At 47.5% G+C, this 21,284-nt stretch overlaps 1 protein-coding gene across 1 annotated transcript in view; it reads left to right on the top strand.

Annotated features, from left to right (window-relative positions):
• The window catches only part of LOC100346422 (ATP-binding cassette sub-family A member 17), a 104,743-nt gene that overhangs the window by 9,901 nt on the left and 73,558 nt on the right, over positions 1–21,284 (top strand). Inside the window, exons 4-10 of the mRNA XM_051836195.3 lie at positions 6,038–6,117; positions 6,486–6,747; positions 9,509–9,636; positions 11,439–11,604; positions 13,607–13,866; positions 15,415–15,531; positions 18,626–18,743. Coding sequence (XP_051692155.3) covers positions 6,040–6,117; positions 6,486–6,747; positions 9,509–9,636; positions 11,439–11,604; positions 13,607–13,866; positions 15,415–15,531; positions 18,626–18,743 — 1,129 coding nt within the window. The 5' untranslated portion in view covers positions 6,038–6,039. The remainder of the gene's footprint in view (positions 1–6,037; positions 6,118–6,485; positions 6,748–9,508; positions 9,637–11,438; positions 11,605–13,606; positions 13,867–15,414; positions 15,532–18,625; positions 18,744–21,284) is intronic.

Below are 21,284 nucleotides of genomic sequence, written 5' to 3'. Positions count from 1 at the left end.
CAAACAAACAAATAGTGTTGAACTGCAGTTTGAGCTTGGAAAATGTATGTGCTACAAATTTGTGTAGGAATGGAGGTTTCATTTACTGTTTTAACTTTTGACAGCATGCATAGTGTTGTGGTTTTACTCTTTCTCCCAGAGTTCACTTTTTGGCAACTTAATCCTCAGTGTAGCCTCGTTTTTAATTTGCCACCTCTTCAAAAGCCTTGCCTCCAAGTATATTCCAAGTATATTTGTCCACGTATATTTTGGACAAACACATTCATCCCAAAACAACACCTTAAGCCAAGTTGAGCTAATCACAAGAAAAACAGCAGAGCCACAGCTGGCCTGCAGACTATGAGCTGGAAATAAATGCTTGTTGTTATAAGTGACTGAGTTTTGGTATTATGTGTCACAGAGGATAATTGCAGCTATAGTGTTATAAATGTATGATTGCATTCGCTCTATTTATCAAGAGGTAGAGAGAGCATGTGCAACTCCCATCTGTTGGTTCACTCTCAAAAGCCCACAAGAGGCAGGGCTGGCACGGAGCAGTATGTCCTTCCCTTTTACGGCAGAGTAATGTTCCGTGGCATGTATATTCCACACTTTGTTTATCCCTTCATCTGCTGATGGGCGTGCCTGCTGTTTCCATAGTTTGTGAATAATGCTGCTGTAAACATTTATGTCCAAGTTTCTGTGTGGACATATGTTTGTGTTTCTCTTTTGTGTATACTTAGGAGTGGAATTCCTAGGTTGTATGTTGTTCTGTTTGACTTTTTGAGGAACTGCCAAACTGTTTTTCATGGCAGCTGTACCCTCTTACATTCCCAAAAAATGCAGCAAGGTTTTAACTTCTCTGCGTCCCTGCCAACACTTATTTTCCACTGTTTTAATTAAGCCGTCCTGGTGGGTGTGAAGTAGCATCTTGCTGGTTTTGATTTGTGTTTCTCTGATAACCAATAGCGAGCCTCTTTCACATGGTGCTTCTTGGCCATTTTCTTTAAGTGATTGTCATTGATAATTTTTGAATTACAACTTTTTTTTTTTTTTTACTTTTTTCTTGTACTCTGAAATTGCTGAATTATTTATTAGCTCCTCTAGTTTTTTGGTGTGTGCATGTGTATTTAATCTGCAGATATAAATAGTTTTCCTTCTTCCTTTCCAATTCATATGCCTCCTGTTTCCTTTTTTTTGCCTAGTAGCTCTGCTAGGAGAGTCAGTACAAAGTGAAAGCAGGTATCTTGTTTCTCATTCCTAACCTTAGGGAGAAGGTTTTTAGTATTTTATCATTAAGTATGATGTTAGCTGTGTGTCCATCATCAATGCCCTTTGTCATGTTAATGTATTTTTTCTTTAAAAAATTATTTTATGGGGACCTGCGTTGTGGTGCAGTGGGCTAAGCTGCTGCCTACGATGCTGCCATCACAGATGAGGGCTGGTTCAAGTCCCATCTGCCGCACTTCCAATCCAGCTCCCTGCTAATGGGCCTGGAAAAGCAGCAGAAGATGGCCTGAGTGCTTGGGCCCTGCACCCACAGAGGACTCCAGCTAGTTCACAACTGCTCTTCAGCACCCTGTCTTGTGATGTGATCCTTCTCTCGCACGTGTGTTCTCGCGCCTGCCTTTTGCCATAGGTTAGGGTCCACAGAAGCTCTTGCCAGTCTGTAGTATGGTTTTTGGCTTTCAGCCTCTAAAATTACTCTTAATTACAGATCTACAGCTTTAGGACTTTTGTATATAGTAATAAAGGATTTACTAATACCATGTGCTTTTTGGATTTAGTTTGGAATTGGAAGCAGAGTCAGTGCTTGAACCCATATACTACAATGTGGGATGCAGGAGACCCAAGCAGCGACCGCTGTGCCAAATGCCCATCCCCTTTTAAATTTATTAAAATTTGTTTTGTGGCTCAACATGTGATCTCTCTTACAGAATGGTCTTGTGTACTTGAGAACAATGTTTATTTTTCTATTTTGGGTTTCAGCTTTATATATACAACCTTTTAAATCTTGCTGGTTTGTGCTGTCGTTCAAGTCTTCTAGTTCCTTATTGATCTTTTGTTCATCTCTGTCCGTTATTGAATTCTCCAGTTGTTATCATATCACTATTTCTCTATTTTATTCTGTCACTATTTGCTTATTTATTTTGGGTACTCCATTCTTTGATGTGTGTATATTGATTGTTGTTATATGTTCTTAATGATTTGGCCTTTTCATAAGTATAAAATGTCCTTTGTCTGTGGTAATAACTTTTTACTTAAAATCTATTTTGTCTTTTATTATAGCCAGCCCATTTTTTAGGTACAATTTACTTATGATATCTTTTCCATCCTTCCACTTTCTGTGTGTTTTAGCATCTACAATGCACATCTTGTGAGTAGCATGTACAGTAGCATGTTCCACATCTGAGAATTCAGCTGACCGCAGCCCGTGAGCTGTGTGGAGACAGTTGTATCTGTACTGACACATATAGACATTGTCATTGTTCCCTGAACAGTGCAGTGTAACAATGGTTTACATAGTATTTATATTATAGTAGGCTTGTAAGTCATTTAGAAATTGTTTTAAGTATATGGGAGGATGTGTCTAGGTTATATGCAAATGCTGTACCATGTGAGAGATTTGAACATCTGCCTTTTTTGGCATGCGTGAGGGGTCCTGGACCAATCCCCCTCAGATACCAATGGACAACTTGTAGTTGTTCCAGGCGGTTTGTGCCAGCCTAACAGGTTTGTCAGTGGAGGGACCCATTTCTGAGATGTCACTCCATATTCACTTCCAAAGATGCTACTTCTGAGAATTTTTTAAAAAGATTTATTTATTTTATTTGAAAGTCAGAGTTACACAGAGAGAGGAGAGGCAGAGAAAGAGAGAGAGAGGTCTTCCAGCCAATGGTTCACTCCCCAAATGGCCACAACTGCCGTAGCTGCACTGATCTGAAGCCAGGAACCAGGAGCTTCTTCCTGGTCTCCCACGTGGGTACAGGGACCCAAGGACTTGGGCCATCTTCTACTGCTTTCCCAGGCCATAGCAGAGAGCTGGATCGGAAGAGGAGCAGCTGGGACTAGAACTGGCGCCCATATGGGATGCCGGTGCTTCAGGCCAGGGCTTTAAACCGCTGTGCCACAGCGCTAGCCCCTTGAATTTTTTTTAAGATTTATTTACTGGGGCTGGCACTGTGGTGCAGTGGGTTGATGCCCTGGCCTGAAGTGCCGGCATCCCATATTGGCGCCGGTTCAAGAGCTGGGTGTTCCACTTCCAATTCAGCTCTCTACTATGGCCTGGGAAAGCAATAGAAGATGGCCCAAGTCCTTGGGCCCCTGCACCCGCATGGGAGACGTGGAAGAAGCTCCTGGCTTCTGGCTTCGGATTGGCGCAGGTCCAGCTATTGTAGCCATTTGGGAAGTGAACCATCGAATGGAAGACCTCTCTCTCTTTCTCTCTCTCTCTCTCTCTCTCTCTCTCTCTCTCTCTCTGCCTCTCCTTCTCTCTGTGTAACTCTGACTTTCAAAAAAATAGATAAATATATCTCTAAAAATATTTATTTATTTATTTGAAAGTTAGAATTAACCCAGTGAGAGAAGGAAAGGCAGAAAGAGAGAGGTCTTCCATCCACTGGTTCACTCCCCAGTTGGCCACAATGGCCAGAGCTGCACCAGTTTGAAGTCAGGAGCCAGGAGCTTCCTCTGGGTCTTCCCACATAGGTATGGGGGTCCAAGATCTTGGGCCATGTTCTGCTGCTTTCCCAGGCCATAGCAGAGAGCTAAATCAGAAGTGGAGCAGCTGGGACTCAAACCACCAGCCATATGGGATGCCGGCACTGCAGGCAGCAGCTTTATGCACTGCACCAAAGCGCTGGCTCCTGAAATTCGTGTTCCTGAGGAAAGGGCCGTGTCCCTATCTTTAAGGATGTAGCATTGTAGGAAGTAAAGCAGAGACAACAGACGCAACATAGCCAAGGTTGATAACGTTCTAGGAACAATAATCATATTCCCCCCGTCCTTATAGGATCCCTGTTTCTTTCATCTCTCTCTCTCTCAAGATTTACTTATGTATTTGAAAGGCAGAGTTACAATGAGGCAAACACAGAGAGAGAGGTCTCCTATCTGCTGATTCACTCCCCAGATGACTGCATTGGCAGGAGCTGGGCTGATACAAACTCAGGAGCCAGGAGCCAGGGATTTCTTCTGGGTCTCCCACGCAGGTGCAGGGGCCCAAGCACTTGGGCCATCTTGTAGTGCTTTCCCAGGCCATAGCAGGGAGCTGTTTCGGAAGAGGAGCAGCTGGGTCTCGAACTGGCACCCATATGCTTCAGGCCAGGGCATTAACCTGCTGCTCCCCAGCGCCGGCCCCAGGAATGTTTTACTTTTATATAAGATGGTTGATAAAAGCATCACAGAGAAGGTGAGTTTTGAACAAAGATCTAAAATAAGTAGGTGCACTAGCCGTGTCCACATAGGAGGGAAGTGGGTACTTGTCCTTGACAGAGGAAATGCACATTTTAAGGCCACGGTTATTTGGTGTGTTCTGGGATTAGCAGCAAGGAGAAAGGAGATGAGTGGAGAGGCGACAGGAAAGCTAGAAACATCTGCTTGCTGGAGAAGTCTGCAGGTCGTTATAAGGCCACACTTTTGCCTGGAGAGACATGGGAAGCATCAGAGTTTCGAGCAAAGGAGTGGATGTGATCTGATCTGAACCACATTGTTATTGCTAAGTGAAAAATAGATTGCAAGGTGGCACTGGAGAAGCTACTGCAGAAACTGAGGCAGGGGGTGATACTGTAAGTGTGGTGACAAGGTATTGAATTTTGGGAATATTTTAAAGGTAGACCCAACAGGATTTGCTGAAACACTGGATTTGGGCTGTGAAAGAGAAAAAATAAGTGAAGAAATAATCCTGGCCGGCACCACGGCTCACTAGGCTAATCCTCCGCCTTGCTAGTGCCGGCACACCGGGTTCTAGTCCCAGTCGGGGCGCCGGATTCTGTCCCGGTTGCTCCTCTTCCAGGCCAGCTCTCTGCTGTGGCCAGGGAGTGCAGTGGAGGATGGCCCAAGTGCTTGGGCCCTGCACCCCATGGGAGACCAGGAGAAGCACCTTGCTCTTGCCATTGGATCGGCGTGGTGCGCCAGCCACAGCCCGCCGGCCGTGGCGGCCATTGGAGGGTGAACCAACGGCAAAAGGAAGACCTTTCTCTCTGTCTCTCTCTCTCACTGTCCACTCTGCCTGTCAAAAAAAAAAAAAAAAAAAAAAAAAGAAAAGAAAAAAGAAAAGAAAAGAAATAATCCTGTCCAACTCAAAAAATGTGACATTAACTGAGGTGAGAGAGACCCTAGGGTGATATTTCTGTTTTTGTTTTAATTTATTTATTTGAGAGGCAGAGTGACAGAGACAGAGACAGAGAGAGATCTTCCATCTGTTGATTCACTCCCCAAATGACCAATGATTGGAGCTCGGCCCATCTGAAGCCAGGAGCCAGGAGCTGCTTCCTGGTCTCCCATGTGGATGTGGGAGCCCAAGCACTTGGGCCATCCTCCACTGCCTTCCCAGGCCACAGCAGAGAGCTGGATTGGAAGTGGAGCAGCTGGGACTCTCACCAGTGCCCAAATGGGATGCCAGTTCCACAGGCAGAGTCTTGACCTACTATGCTACAATGCTGGCCCCAGATAATATGTTTTAGGAAGAGTATGAATAGACCAGTTTTCCCTTGTCCCGTTTGAGATGAAATGTGTGGAGATGGTTTAGGGCTACAGGCGAAGTGCAGGCTAGAGATAAAGGTTTTGAAGCCATCAGCATGTAGATGGATTCAACCCAAGAGCAGAGTGAGGTCACCTAAGGAGTGTCTGGGAAGAAGAAATCTGTCCACAGACTGTGGCTTGGGGGCACAGGGATGTGTGCTGGTTGAGGGAGGTGCAAGAATCATAAAGAAAGAAGTCAGGAGCTGGCTGAGGAGACGCAGTCTAGCCTAGTATCCTAGTCACAGTGAGCTTTCAGGATGAAAGGGCACCCCTTGGCATTCTCTGTTATGCATGACACCCCTGCTTGCTTCCTGACTAGACATGAGCCCTCCTCCAGCTGGCAGAATGGCGGTGTTCCAGAGGCTGAAGCTGCTTCTCTGGAAGAACTTCATCCTGAAGGTGGGTGTGCAGATCTCGGGAAATGCAGTCTGTTGGGAAGGACTGAATGTTTAAGATAATTTGGTTTCTAATGAGTTAAAGAATTAAGAACTTGTGAAGGCCTGTTTCCTATAGTTGAATCATGTTTCCATAGTAATTCCATGAACCTGAGTTACGAAAGATGACATCATTGTTACTGATTTCCTGCCACTGGTGTTATAGAAAAGCTAAAAGTGGATGTTTCTAGCTACTTCTCATTCTGTTTTTTCTTTCTCCTGTGTTGCAAAGGAAACTGGAAGAAGTGACAGGTTCTCCGAGGAAGACATCCCACTCCGAGATTTTGTCTTGTGTCCCTGTTGGCTAACGTGCAGCTTTTGTTTTGGTTTTAGAAGCGGAAGACGGTGGTGACAGTCCTTGAAATCTTGATGCCATTCCTGTTCTCTGCGATCATATTGTACCTTCGTTTCAACAGTGTGCCAAGAAGAAGACCAGCTTCTAACTACAGTGCATTCGATGTCAATTCACTCCCAGAACTCTTCTTTAATTATCCTCAGAAAAGCAGACTTCAGCTAGCTTACATCCCTTCCCAGAGCGAGGCTGTGAAGGCTGTCACTGAGAGGGTGGAGCAAGACTTTGACGTTGAGCTTGAAGGTTAGACACTACATGGGGGGATATTTTTATACAGTACCAGTTGAAGTTTTTTTCTGAGAATCCTTGCAGTAATGATTCTGAATCTGGGGTTCTCACATTTTAAAGAGCATAGAGAATTAATAGTTAAGGGAGGTCTGTCCATGTGGTGCTTTTGTTATTTTAAGCAACACACTGGAGACTTGTATATTTATGTCACAAGGCTAATTAAAATGTTGAATGTTGGCTGGAGCTATGGTGTAGTGGGTTAATCCTCTGGGGCCTCAGCATCCCATATGGGTGCAGGTTTGAGTCCTGGCTCTTCCACTTATGATGCAGCTCCGTGCTAATGGCTGGGAAAGCAGTGCGAGATGGCCCAAGTGCTTAGGCCCCTGTACCCATGCAGGAGACCCAGAAGCAGCTCCTGGCTCCTGGCTTTGGATTGGCCCAGCTCTAGACTTTGTGGCCATTTGGGGAGTGAATCAGTGGATGGAAGACTTCTCTCTCCATCTCTCCCCTTCTCTGTCTATATAAAAACAAAAGTTAAATGTGAAGTTTTTTTTTTTTTTTTTTTTTTTGACAGACAGAGTGGACAGATCGTCCATTTACTAGTTCACTCCCCAAATGATCCCAATAACCAGGATTAGGCCAAGCTGAAGCCAGGAGCCTGGAACTCCATCCAGGTCTCCCATGTGGTACAGGGGTGTAAGTACTTGGGCCATCTTCTGCTGCTTTCCCAGGCACATTAGCAGGGAGCTGGATCAGAAGTAGAGAAGCTGGGGCTCCAAGCTGTGCTCGTATGGAGTGCTGGCATCTCAACACACTGTGCCACAATGTAAGCCCCTATTAAAATTTTAAAAAGCTATTTATTTTAAATATTTTTTGGATTTTGTTCATTTGAAAGGCGGTTACAGAAAGAGAGAGATACATTGCATCCACTGGTTGACTCCCCAAATGCATGCAACAGCTGGGGCTGGTGCAGGCAGAAGCCAGCAGCCCAGAACTCTATCCAGGGTCTCGAGTGAGTGGCAGGGACCCAACTACATGAGCTGCCTGCTGCCTCCCAGAGTGCGCATCAGCAGAAGCTGGACTGAAAGAAGAGTTTCCAGAATTCAAACCTAGATACCCTCTATGGGATATGGGTATCCCAGGTGGAGATTTAACTGCTGTGCCAAAAGCCCGTTTTTACTAATAAATTTTTAGACACAGAGAGAGGTCTTCCTTCTGCTGGTTCACTCTCCAAGTGGCCAAAGTAGCCAAGGCTGGGCCAGACCAAAGCCAGGAGCTAGGAGCTTCATCTGGGTCCCCCACGTGGGTGCAGGGGCCCAAGTACTTGAACCATCTTCCACTGCCTTTTCAGGTCATTAGCAGAGAGCTGGATCAGAAGTGGAACAGGGCTGGTGCCGTGGCTTAATAGGCTAATCCTCCACCTAGCAGCATCAGCACACCGGGTTCTAGTCCCAGTCGGGGTGCCGGATTCTGTCCCAGTTGCCCCTCTTCCAGGCCAGCTCTCTGCTGTGGCCTAGGAGTGCAGTGGAGGATGGCCCAAGTGCTTGGGCCCTGCACCCACATGGGAGATCAGGAGGAGCACCTGGCTCCTGCCTTCGGATCAGCGCGGTGCGCCGTTGGAGAGTGAACCAACGGCAAAGGAAGACCTTTCTCTCTGTCTCTCTCACTGTCCACTCTGCTGGCACTGTAGGCAGCAGCTTAATCACTGTGCCACAACGCCGGCCCCAAACCTCAACTTTTAAGGAAAACAAACCGCAAGGCTTGATCTGTGTCAGACCTGTGTGACTGGGACTTAACTTCTTTCTTTGTCTTCCTTCACGTGACTTCCTTGATGTCCCAAGACAGGTGCTGCAGTTCCCGGGACCACAGACTAAAGTTCTGAACTGAATAACAAGAATCATACGTCTCAACCTCTTTACCTCATTTTCTGTTGCCCTTAAAAAAAAAATCTCTGGTGGCCGGCGCCGCGGCTCACTAGGCTAATCCTCCGCCTAGCGGCGCCGGCACACCGGGTTCTAGTCCCGGTCGGGGTGCCGGATTCTGTCCCGGTTGCCCCTCTTCCAGGCCAGCCCTCTGCTGTGGCCAGGGAGTGCAGTGGAGGATGGCCCAGGTGCTTGGGCCCTGCACCCCATGGGAGACCAGGAAAAGCACCTGGCTCCTGGCTCCTGCCATCGGATCAGCGCGGTGCGCCGGCCGCAGCGCACCGGCCGCGGCGGCCATTGGAGGGTGAACCAACGGCAAAGGAAGACCTTTCTCTCTGTCTCTCTCTCTCACTGTCCACTCTGCCTGTCAAAAAAAAAAAAAAAAAAAAAAAAAAAATCTCTGGGACCAGCTCTGTGGTGCAGCGGGTTAACGCCCTGGTCTGCAACGCCGGCATCCCATATGGGCGCCGGTTCTAGTCCTGGCTGCTCCTCTTCCAATCCAGCTCTCTGCTATGGCCTAGGAAAGCAGTGGAGGATGGCCCAAGTCCTTGGGCCCCTGTACCCATGTGGGAGACCTGGACGAATCTCCTGGCTCCTGGCTTCGGATTGGCACAGCTCTGGCCATTGTGGCCATCTGGGGAGTGAACCAGGGGATGGAAGACCTCTCTCTCTCTACCTCTCTCTGTAACTCTTTCAAATAAATAAAATCTTCAAAAAAAAAACTCTGCACTGGCATGTTTGCTGAGTGAATGGTGGAGTTAGCTGGCACTCTGAAGTCTTCTTAGGCAGAGATGAAGGATCTGGGGAGCTTTGCCTTCACACTAGCCACTCACTGATTGGATTTTTCTCTGTAGTTCTAGGCTTCTCTTCAGTACCTGTGTTTGAAAATTACATAATTAAGGATCACAAAGCTTTCTACATTCTGACAGGAATTGTTTTTCACCATAGATTCAATGACAGCAATGACCCTTTGCCACTTGAGGTGAGAATCTCTTTCCCGTAATAGTCTTGTTGAGCCACTCACCCTTCATGTTCAGGAAACTGATGCTCTCCTGTTTCCCTCGGTGGCCTCGTGGGCATTTCAGTTGCAAGGGGATAAGCGAATGGTCCTATGACAACTTAACACTTTGAGGTCCCTTCTGGTTTTCAATCTTTGAAAGAAAAGGCTTGTTCTGAGCAAGCAACCCCAGGTGTCCAAGAGTTCTCACGGCAGTTGGTTGACTCCAGCACCAGGCACCAGATGTGAATCCCAGCCCTGCAACTTGCCAGCTGTGTAACCTTGGAGAAGTTCCTGGTACTTGTGAGCCTCAGTGTCCATGCTCGTGTGGTAGGGGTATTATTAGTCCCTAACTTACAGAGTTGTTCTGAGAATTAAATGAAGTTGTGCCTGTAAAGTGCTTAGAATAGACACTAGCACAGAGGAATTTTCCAGAGAGATTAGTTATTGTTGTCATCATTACTAATATCACAGACTTCAGATATGGTAGGTCTGTGTGTATATTCAAAGAAAAATCAGTATTTTCAACCCTGAAATATTTGGTTTATGTTTGGGGATGAGAAAACCCTTCATTTATAGCTTTTTGCTCTACTACAGTTTCTCTGATGATTAGCTTTTTTTTTTTTTTTTTTTTTGACAGGCAGAGTGGACAGTGAGAGAGAGAGACAGAGAGAAAGGTCTTCCTTTGCCGTTGGTTCAACCCCCAATGGCTGCTGTGGCTGGCGCACCACGCTGATCCGAAGCCAGGAGCCAGGTGCTCCTCCTGGTCTCCCATGTGGGTGCAGGGCCCAAGCACTTGGGCCATCCTCCACTGCACTCCTAGGCCACAGCAGAGAGCTGGACAGGAAGAGGAGAAACCAGGACAGAATCCGGTGCCCTGACCGGGACTAGAACCCTGTGTGCTGGCACCGCAGGCGGAGGATTAGCCTAGTGAGCCGCGGCGCTGGCCTCTGATGATTAGTTTTTAGAAATATTTTTATTTATTGAAAGGAAGAGTTACAGAGAAACAGAGAGAGAGAGGGAGAGAGGGCGAGAGAGAGAGGTCTTCTATCTGCTGGTTCACTCCCCAATTGGCCACAACAACTGGAGCTGCGCCGATCAGAAACTAGGAGCCAGGAGCTTCTTCTGGGTCTCCCACATGGGTGCAGGTACCCACGGACCTGGGCCATCTGCTGCTGCTTTCCCAGGCCATAGCAGAGAGCTGGATCAGAAGTGGAGCAGCCGGAACTCAAACTGGCGCCCATATGGGATGCCGGCACTGCAGGCAGCGGCTTTACCCACTATGCCACAGCACCGGCCCCTTGATGATTATTTTGAGAATGTAGGTGTTATGTTGGTAGATGGAAGGAGATGTGTTAATACAAGAAGCAGCAGTATGTTTCAAGGACTTACTAATGCCAGGCCATTGCAGGCCCTGTCTCATTTGACCCCACTGTGGTCTGAGGTGAGTGCTGTTGTTATCCCCATTTCCCTGATGAGGAAACTGAGGCACAAAGATGAAGAAACTTTCCCAAGGTGATGTGGGCTCAGGCCCAGGTTGCGTGGATCCAGAGCTCCAGCTCTTCACTCCTGTGCGCTCCCTTCCCGAGGCTGGCTCCGCAGGCCAGTGTTGGTTCTCCAGGATGATATCCAGAGAACACAGGAGGAACCCTGCTGTGGTGTCCTCGCCCTCCCACAGTGGTCGCCGGCACTGGGAGCCCTTCCTCCAGGCACAGCTCTGCGGTCCTGCGCCTTTGCTGAATTCCGGGACCTCGTGACTGAACTGGTTTTCTCTCTGTCTTTCATAGGTTCAGTATAGTTTGCGCTTCAGTTACATTCAGAGGAATTTTTTACCACTTAGGCATTTGTTCATTCTTCAAAATGACCCTGAAGGCTGGTGCACATCCTTTCTTTATCCTCCGAATCCACTCCAAGAACCCCGGATGTACAAGCAAGCTGACGGCGGAAGCCCTGGTAAGGAAGCCCTGAAGTCTGCTTCTCACCGCGGTCCTGCAGTGTACTTGTGGGCTCTCTGGTTTTTCCTGCCTGACATCTAGCTGGACCAGTGTGTCCCCGGCCACTGAGGAAGTAACCTTTCAGAATGTGATGTTCAGTAAAATGCTTACATTCTTTTTTAGAGATTTTATTTATTATTTGAGAGGTAGAGTTATAGACAGGGAGAAGGAGAGTCAGAGAGAAGGGTATTCCATCACCGATTCTCTCCCCAAATGGCTTCAGCCAGAACTGAGCCAATCCAAAGCCAGGAGCCAGGAGCTTCTTCCTGTCTCCCATGAGGGTATAGGGACCCAAGCACTTGGGCCACCTTCTGCTTTCCCAGGCCGTAGAGAGATTCTGTTCCTGCTCGGGGGGTATCTCCAAGCTCTACCTCCAAGGTCCTTAAACTCTGGCCTGTTCATGGGCTGATGTCTCACTTTGATTCTGCTCACCCTGGCTAGAGTCTTCTGTCCCCACTGCCCTATGCCTACCAGGACAGGAAGAGGAATGCCAGGCCCTCTCCTTCCTGGCCTCATTGTCTTTGCTGGATGTGTTGTCGCCACTCCTTTGGTCCCCATTTAGAACTCTTGCTTGGAAAAATGTCCTTTCTTCTCCCCATCTTGCTCAGGATGAGTGGATAGAAAATTAATTCCCGAGGGTTGTGATTTTCCCGTGAGTCCCTCCTTGTCCTGAGATGCAGGTGTGGTCTCAAAGCTGGGGCCCTGGCCTCTGCCATTCTCGCTCCTGAGGAAGATGTGCTTTCTGCCGCAGCACCCTTCAGTGAGGGTGGGGGACAGCCTTGACAGTGACTCCTTCCATCAGCCTGCCCCCTCCCATGGACACGATCCAGCTGGATCTGACAGCAGACACCTAAATGTGTTCCCTGAGCATGCTCCCTGCATTATTGCCGCCCTCAACTCTCACCTCTGGCCACCTCTGGCTTCTGGAGAAGTAGAGGGGCAGCACCAAGGTCAGTTTATCCTCCGCCCTTCACAGTGAGTGCCATGTCCTGAAGAATGTCTGTGTGCCCATCCTCTCATGGTGGCCTCGTGCCCTCCAACTCAGTCTAGGTTTTTGGTGGCTCTCCTTGTGAGGGATTTAAGGTGATGCCCTCCAGGGAACTAAGTGTTCCTAGAAAAACAAATTGGTAACATGGACGTCATTGGAGCATGGCCTCACAGTGGCTTGAGGCCTTCGGCCTGCCTGCATACCCGCAGGGAATCTGAATCCAAATGCTTCCAGTCCCCTGTGCTGCTCCAAAGGTTTCAGCACACAAAATCAAGAATGTGCAAGTTTCCGGAGCGTTACCAGCAGTTTGTTCCCCCCTTTTCTGTCTTGGCAGCGTGGGGGTCTGCTGGGATCTAGGCCATCGGGAGAGCACAGTCCTCGGCTCCAGGGCTGGTGTGCCTCACGTTGGGGCCTGGCCATCCTGCTTGGTGCTGGGGTCATTGTCTCAGAAAACCCCAAAACAGGAATCTTTGTCTTTCTGAAGAGCTGACTCCAGCATACCAATTGCACTGTGTTGAAATGAGAGTTGCTGTGATAAGGCTTGGATCACAGCTGCGGCAGTGACCCAGAAACAGGTCACGGAAGGCCAGGGTGGCTGCGTCTGTCAACTGCTTTGAGTGTAACTCTCTTGTACATGCTGGATGATTAAAACTATAGAACAAGCACCCTTTCCCCAAAGCCTGGGCACTAAGGGAAGATGATGTGGCCCCATGGAAAATTCTTGCATTGTAATCCCTTGTTGTGGCTGCCCGGACTCCTTTACCCTACTTTCTGATCACAGGTGTCATCCCCTCGACCCCGGGGTCTGTGCTGTGACTTCTCGCGCATTAGCATGTGGTCTGTAGGGACACCTTTCCTACTGCTGTCTTGTCTGTCTCTGAATGACTAGCCGTGATCCCTCTGAGGTACCAGTTGCTTTGTGCCCTCAGTCTTTTTAAATTTCTTATGCTTGATATGCACTGTTCTCTTACAGGATACAATAGAGAAGGCTTCCTGGCCATCCAGCATGCTGTGGACAAGGCCGTCATGTGGCATCACGCTCACAACACGGCAGCCGACATGTTTGGCAGTCTCAGTGTGCTGCTGAAGCGATTCCCGTATGGGCCCTTCATTCAAGACAGGTTCTTCCTGGTGCTTCAGAATGAGTTCCCGTTGCTCCTCATGCTCAGCTTCATCTGTGTGGAGCTCGTCATCATCAATTCCATTTCGCTGGAGAAAGAGAAGAAACTGAAGGTAACTCAGTCTCCTGCCCAGATGCTTGTCCTGGGCAGGTCTGTATGGATGCTGCTAATGAAACAATCACCAGAGTAGAAACGAACCCACAGCAGAGGTCACTTAGGTGTCACAGTGATGTCCCAGACTTCGCTCAGTTTGACCTGCCTGCGAGTGAGGTGGTGCATCTGTTCTTACTCTGTGAATCCTTGCTTCCAGCCTGGAAATGTGCAGCCAGGTCATTCCTGGATGGCTAGTACACTGCCTTCCACGGGGAAAGTGTCCAGAAAATGCTTGTGGGATGACTCACTACTGAGTGTGTGCAGGGTATAAAAGCCCACACGAACGCACACTTCTTGCTGTAAGGTAGACAGGAAGTGTTCTTTGGAAGGACACAGTTTAGACAATGGTTGATCTTGCTGAATTGCTCCTGAAGTCTGATTTTACTGTACTTTCAACTCTCCTCTGTTTGTCTACTTTGTCCTTTATTTCTCTCTTCACCTTCTCCTTTGAAAAAAATCTCCTTAATTTTCTTCTCCTTCTGTTGATTCCTGTGACTATTATTTAAGTAGCCTGGTGCTGTCTCCCTGAACCTTGTGTACCCTCACTGACAACGTCTGAGGCTGAAGAGTGGGCTCCTGGCGTGCTGTGTCGACAGTCAGTTGTGAGGAGCAGGGACCAGCAGAAGTTGCCTTGTGAGGCCATCAGTGGTGGGGATGCACTGGGTTCGCGTGATGTTGGTTGATAGTGAGACAGGGGCCAATTGGGAGGCTCTGCACCTACTGAAAAATCCCAGGGTGATGAGGAGTTCCTGGTGTATTCCTGGACTCCCCTTTTAGTTTCCAGACTCAGGCTGTAGATTTACTTTCCCTGTTTGTTAGATTATTTTAGGAATGAACCGGTGGAGAGAGATGGTGGTTATAAAATGTGCTGTTTGTCATTGAATTGGTCACATGTTTCCTATTTTGTCCTTGAGTCTGTTCTGTAGGTTAAAGAATGCTTTTTTTTTTTTAAAGATTTATTTATCTACTGGACAGTCAGAGTTGCACAGAGAGAGAAGGAGAGGCAGAGAGAGAGAGAGAGAGAGAGAGAGCGAGCTTCTATCTGCTGGTTCACTCCCCAATTAGCCACAACGGCTGGAGCTCGGCCAATCTGAAGCCAGGAGCCAGGAGCTTCCTCCAGGTCTTTACCCGCTACACCACAGTGCCCACCCCCAAGAATGCTTTTGAAAAACCGATAACCATCAATAGACTTTTAAGTGAGGACCCAGTAAGGAGTTCAGGTGTTTACCCTCAGGACCGCTGGAGTCATGCACTTATAGTAGGCCTTCTATGAATGAATGAACCAGCAGTATACTTGCGATTGCAGGAGAAGAATCATTTTAATACAAAGTCTGCCTGTACCATAACTAAACCATTGAATGCGGCTCCCTGGCTTGTGCCATTCTTGTAACTCGCTCAGTCTCCATCGCCCTCTACTAGCCAGCTCTCTTTAGTGTTCTCATGCAGTTCTTCATCCCAGTGTGCCAGACCCGTTAGAACTGTAATGTCAGCCTCTTTCCTCCTCTAGGAGTACATGTGCATGATGGGACTGGACAACTGGCTGCACTGGGTTGCTTGGTTCATCATGTTCTTCATCTCTGTCTGCATTGCGGTTTTTGTCATGACCATTCTCTTCTGCATAGAGGTACATGTCTCTTGTCCCTGAAGATGTGCTAAGCTGTGAGTAGGTGAAAAATAAATGTGGTATGGTGTGGGTGGAGGTGCTGATATCCAAAAGGTGACGGAAACACAGTTACGGATGACCACGTGGAAAACCTCGGGCTGAGAGGTGGTGACTGGGGATTTACGCGGTTGGGACCTTAGGTTCAGGGAAAGCTTCACCTTCCCTCTGGCTCATTTGTCTTCAAGTAGTGGATATGAGTGCAGTAATTGTGTTACAGGAGATTGTCGAGATGTATTTTTTTTTACGATTTATTTTATTTATTTGAAAGGCAGAGTTACAGAGAGAGGGAGGGATAGAGATAGAGAAATCTCATGGGGCCGGCACTGTGGCATAGTGGGTAAAGTCGCTGCCTGCAGTGCCAGCATCCCATATGGGCACCAGCTCGAGTCCTGGCTGCTCCACTTCTGATCCAGCTCTCTGCTATGGCCTAGGAAAGCAGTAGAAGATGGCCCAAGTCCTTGGGCCCCTGTACCTGCGTGGGAGACCTGGAGGAAGCTCCTGGATCCTGGCTCCTGGCTTCAGATCAGTGCAGCTCCAGTTGTTGCAGCCAACTGGGGAGTGAACCAGCAGATGGAAGACTCTCTCTCTCTGCTTCTCCTTCTCTCTTTGTGCAACTCTGACTTTCAAGTAAATAAATAAATCTTTAAAAAAAAAGAGAGAGAGGGATAGAGAAATCTTCCATCTGCTGATATACTTCCCCAATGGCCACAATGGCCAGGATCCAGGAGCTTCATCTGGGTCTCCCACGTGGATGGCAGGAGCCCAAGGACTTGAGCCATCTTCTGCTGCTTTGCTTTCCCAAGCACATCATCAGGGAACTGAATCAGAAGTGGAGCAGCCGGGACGTGAACCAGCGCCCGTATGAGATGCCAGCATTGCAGGTGGTGGCTTAACATGTAAAGCTACAACACTGGCCCCCAAACATGTATTTTTCATAAACTTGAGAACATTAAATGTTGTACCCCACAATTACTTGAAAATAGTTGTAAAAAAATAAGAACATTGGGCTGGCACTGTGGCTTAATAGGCTAATCCTCTGCCTGCGGCGCCGGCATACCAGGTTCTAGTCCCGGTCGGGGTGCCAGATCCTGTCCCGGTTGCCCCTCTTCCAGGCCAGCTCTCTGCTATGGCCAGGGAGTGCAGTGGAGGATGGCCCAAGTACTTGGGCCTTGCACCCCATGGGAGACCAGGATAAGTACCTGGCTCCTGGCTCCTGCCTTCGGATCAGCGTAGTGCGCCGGCTGCAGCGTGCCGGCGTGGCGGCCGTTGGAGGCTGAACCAACGGCAAAAGGAAGACCTTTCTCTCTGTCTCTCTCTCTCACTGTCCACTCTGCCTGTAAAAACAAAACAAAACAAAACAAAACAAAACAAAACAAAACATTGTTTTATGACCATGTGCTGTGGTCTGGATAATTAGATGTTGAATGTCTCCCAAAGGCCCATGTGTTAAAGGTATGGTCTCCAAAGTGTCCTGTTAATGGTGCTAAGAGGATGCAAACTTAATCCAGTTGTAGTGTCTAAAGGTGGGGCCTTTGGAAGGTGATTGAATTGAATTGGGTCATCAGGGTGGAGTGTTCATGATTATTTCCTGGTGGCTTCATAAGAGATCATATAGACATAGACCCACGTGCTCCCTCCTGTCACGTGGCAAAAATTCCCTCACCAGATAACCACATGTAACCATAACCCCAACCAGTGTAACCACATAATCTTGGACTGTGGACCTCCAGAAGTGTGAACCAACATAAACCTTTTCTCTTTTTCTTTTTTTTTTTTTTTTTTTTTTTTTTTTTTTTTTTTTTTTTGACAGGCAGAGTGGATAGTGAGAGAGAGACAGAGAGAGAAAGGTCTTCCTTTGCCGCTGGTTCACCCTCCAATGGCCGCCGCTGCAGCCGGCGCACCGCGCTGATCCTGGCAGGAGCCAGGAGCCAGGTGCTTTTCCTGGTCTCCCATGGGGTGCAGGGCCCAAGCACCTGGGCCATCCTCCACTGCACTCCCTGGCCATAGCAGAGAGCTGGCCTGGAAGAGGGGCAACCGGGACAGAATCCGGCGCCCCAACCGGGACTAGAACCCGGTTTGCCGGCGCCGCAAGGTGGAGGATTAGCCTATTGAGCCACGGCGCCGGCTCCTTTTCTCTTTATAAAGTTAACTTTTCTCTGATATTTTGTTGTGGTAGTGAAAAGCTGACTGATATACTACAGCACTGTTATTTTTTATGTTTATTTTGTTAATAGAATTTGGTGTTAAAATTGCCAGCTTTCAATTAATGACTAAATTATAACCCACTATTTGGATATATGAAAATTATCTTCTAAATTACCCATATTGTGGTAGTTTGGACAAAACAAAGACAAAAGTAGCAGGATATATAAAATAAAGGAAATGGCCAGAAGACATATCAAAAGAGATACCAAAATTATCTGTAATAACGATAATGACAAATGGAATAAACTCACTTTTTAGAAGCAAACAACAGGGGACCCACGTCATGGCACCGAGGGTTAGGCTGCCATTTACAATGCTACCATCCCATATCAGAGTGCAGGTTGGAGATCATCTGGTAATGCTTCCACTCCAGCTCCCTGCTGTGGCCTGGGAAGGCAGTGGGCTATGGCCCAAGTGCTAGGGCCCCTGCACCTGCATGGGAGACCGGGGAGTTCTGGTCTCCTGGCTTTGGTTTGGCCCAGCCCTGGCTATTGTGACTATTTTGAGAGTAAATGAGCAGGTGGAAGATAGATAGATTTCTCTCTCTCTCTCTTTCTCCCTGTGTCAGTCTGCCTTTCAAAGAAACAAATAAATACTTTACAAAACGATTTATATTGGTTCAAAAATTAAATCCAAACGTAGGCTTTTCAAAAAAGATACATGCACAGAACGTAATATGTAAATGGCAATAGATGCTAAACTAAAGATTTGCCTTAAAAATCTGTATAAATCATTTCGTTTAAGATAATCTTGAATTTTAAAAAATATTTTCCGCATTGTTTTCAGATACTTTATGCTTTCACCTCATTCCTTCTGTGTAAAATTTTTGTCATTTGTGATTGTTCTGTAGGTGAATGGTGTTGCGGTGTTCACGAGCAGTGACCCTATTTTGATATTTGTTTTTCTGATGTGCTTTGCCATTGCCACAATTTTTTTTGCATTCATGGTCAGCACATTCTTCCAAAGAGGTGAGTCCTGATTTGACTTTCTGTCAGGAAGGGTTTGTGACTTTCTGGCAGCATTGTAGTTCCCATTAACTACAGCATTAGTTATTATTGCTCCAGTGCCACGTTTCCACTTTGATGATTATATCAGCAATGGAAGAATTGTATTTCCCAATAGAAGCCTATGGGAACATCTCAATAGTCTCATGCTTTTATGCTTCATTTGATGATTTAATAAGATTTCAAATGGAGGTAAATAATAAGTCTCAGTTTGTAAGGAAATGGAAGGGTTAGACAGTCAGAGCAGATGATTTTTCTGGTTTTGATTGTGAAGCTGGGCTATAACACTAGGGTGCATTCCAGGCACCACAGGAGGAAAGGAATTCCTGGGAATTTGTTCCTGTCAGGAGGTGTGTTATGTCTGAAACTATTGCTGTAATAGTTGATAAATCTCAAGATACAGAAATGATAGGAAGAGTGCAGGAGAACTGAGCTGTGGGTCAGCCTAGAGCAGTATAGACAAAAACGTTAATGGAGAACAACCCAAAAAATGGGGGGAGGGTTCAAGAAATCAAAGTGTGATATAACCGAAGGCAGTCAGCTTATCATTTACATTTATGAATATTTTTACATCAAATAGCATGAGCTAATAAGTAGGCCCTGGCAAATATCGACTCAGCCAAGATGAAGGAGGGTTCTTTGAGAACTGAATGGTCCAGAATGCTGTCTTCTGTTTCCCCTCTATAGTGTTAGGGTGAGCGTGGCGTAGATACAGAGAGCTGTGACGGGAGCTTGCGCATGAGCAGCATGCTAGAGTGCCTGTGTCCTGAGACTTAAAGGTTGCTAATGGTTAAAAACTGAAAACCCAAACTTGTGGACAAGAGTAAGAAATAAGCAGGGGGCCAAAAATAGAAAGAACTAAGACCAGTGAGTTCAGAAACACAGTTAACTAGAGTAGAAAGCAAGTGCAGTGAGGAATGCCAAGTGACAGCAAAACCATGTCATGCAAGCCGACCCTGTGGCCAGTCGGGCCAGGCAGCTCAGTGTCTTTCCAGCAACTGTGCTGGAGCAGCTGGATATCTGCAGTCCAAAGAATGGAAGGGCATTTACATCACTCAGATGCAGAGCCGTCTCAGCGCGGGTGATAGACCTAAGTTGAAGAACTGAGCTATGGGAGTCAAAAGAAAATGCAGGAGAAAATGTTCATGTTCTTGGGATAGACAGTGATTTCTTAGAAAAGATACCAAATTACAAAGAAAAGATAGAACAGAAAATTGATAAATTAGACTTCATGAAAATTAAAGTTTTGTGCTGGGGCCAGCCCTGTGGCGTAGCAGGTAAAGCCACCACCTGTGGTGCCAGCATCCCGTGTGGCATTCAAGTCCTGGCTGCTCTTCTGATCCAGCTTCCTGCTAATATGCCTGGGAAAGCAGTGGAAGATGGTCCATATGCTTGGTCTCTTGCACCCACGTGGGAGATCCAGAAGAAGCTCCTGGCTCCTGGCTTTGGATTGACCCAGCTCCGGCTGCATTTGGGGAGTGAACCAATAGATGGAAGATCTTTTTCTTCTGTATCTCTCTCTTTTTCTCTGTAATTCTGACTTTCAAATAAATAAATAAATAAATAAATAAATCTTTTTTTTTTTTTTTTGACAGGCAGAGTGGACAGTGAGAGAGAGAGACAGAGAGAAAGGTCTTCCTTTTCCATTGGTTCACCCCCCAATGGCCGCCATGGCTGGTGCGCTGCGGCCGGCGCACCGCGCTGATCCGATGGCAGGAGCCAGGTACTTATCCTGGTCTCCCATGGGGTGCAGGGCCCAAGCACTTGGGCCATCCTCCACTGCACTCCCGGGCCACAGCAGAGAGCTGGCCTGGAAGAGGGGCAACCGGGACAGAATCCGGCGCCCCGACCGGGACTAGAACCTAGGCTGGCACCGTGGCTCAATAAGCTAATCCTCCACCTGCGGCGCCAGCACACCGGGTTCTAGTCCCAGTCAGGGCACCGGATTCTGTCCCGGTCGCTCCTCTTCCTGTCCAGCTCTCTGCTGTGGCCTGGGAGGGCAGTGGAGGATGGCCCAAGTGCTTGGACCCTGCACCCGTGTGGGAGACCAGGAGAAGCACCTGGCTCCTGGCTTCGGATCAGTGCGGTGCGCCAGCTGCAGCGTGCTGGCTGCAGCGTGCCGGCCGCGGCGGCCACTGGAGGGTGAACCAACGGAAAAGGAAGACCTTTCTCTCTGTCTCTCTCTCACTGTCCACTCTGCCTGCCAAAAAAAAAAAAAAAAAAAGAACCTCGTGTGCCGGTGCCGCAAGGCGAAGGATTAGCCTAGTGAGCTGCAGCGCTGGCATAGATAAATCTTTTTTAAAAAACATTGTGTGCCATCAAGAAGATACCATCAAGAAAATACCCTACAGACTAGGAGGAAGCATTTGCAAATAATATAAGAGACTTGTATCAGAATAAATAAAATAGCCTTGCAATGCAAAGATCAAAACAAATATATTCCTAATTAATAATATATATGGTCAGCATTAACTTGATACCAAAGCTGGAAATGACATCACAATA

The sequence above is a fragment of the Oryctolagus cuniculus genome, chromosome 19, assembly GCF_051225735.1.
Source record: "Oryctolagus cuniculus isolate XC-2025 breed Fujian yellow rabbit chromosome 19, ASM5122573v1, whole genome shotgun sequence".
Classification (NCBI taxonomy): domain Eukaryota; kingdom Metazoa; phylum Chordata; class Mammalia; order Lagomorpha; family Leporidae; genus Oryctolagus; species Oryctolagus cuniculus.
Note: the sequence above shows the minus strand (reverse complement) of the source record. Positions and strands in the feature narration are given on the sequence as shown.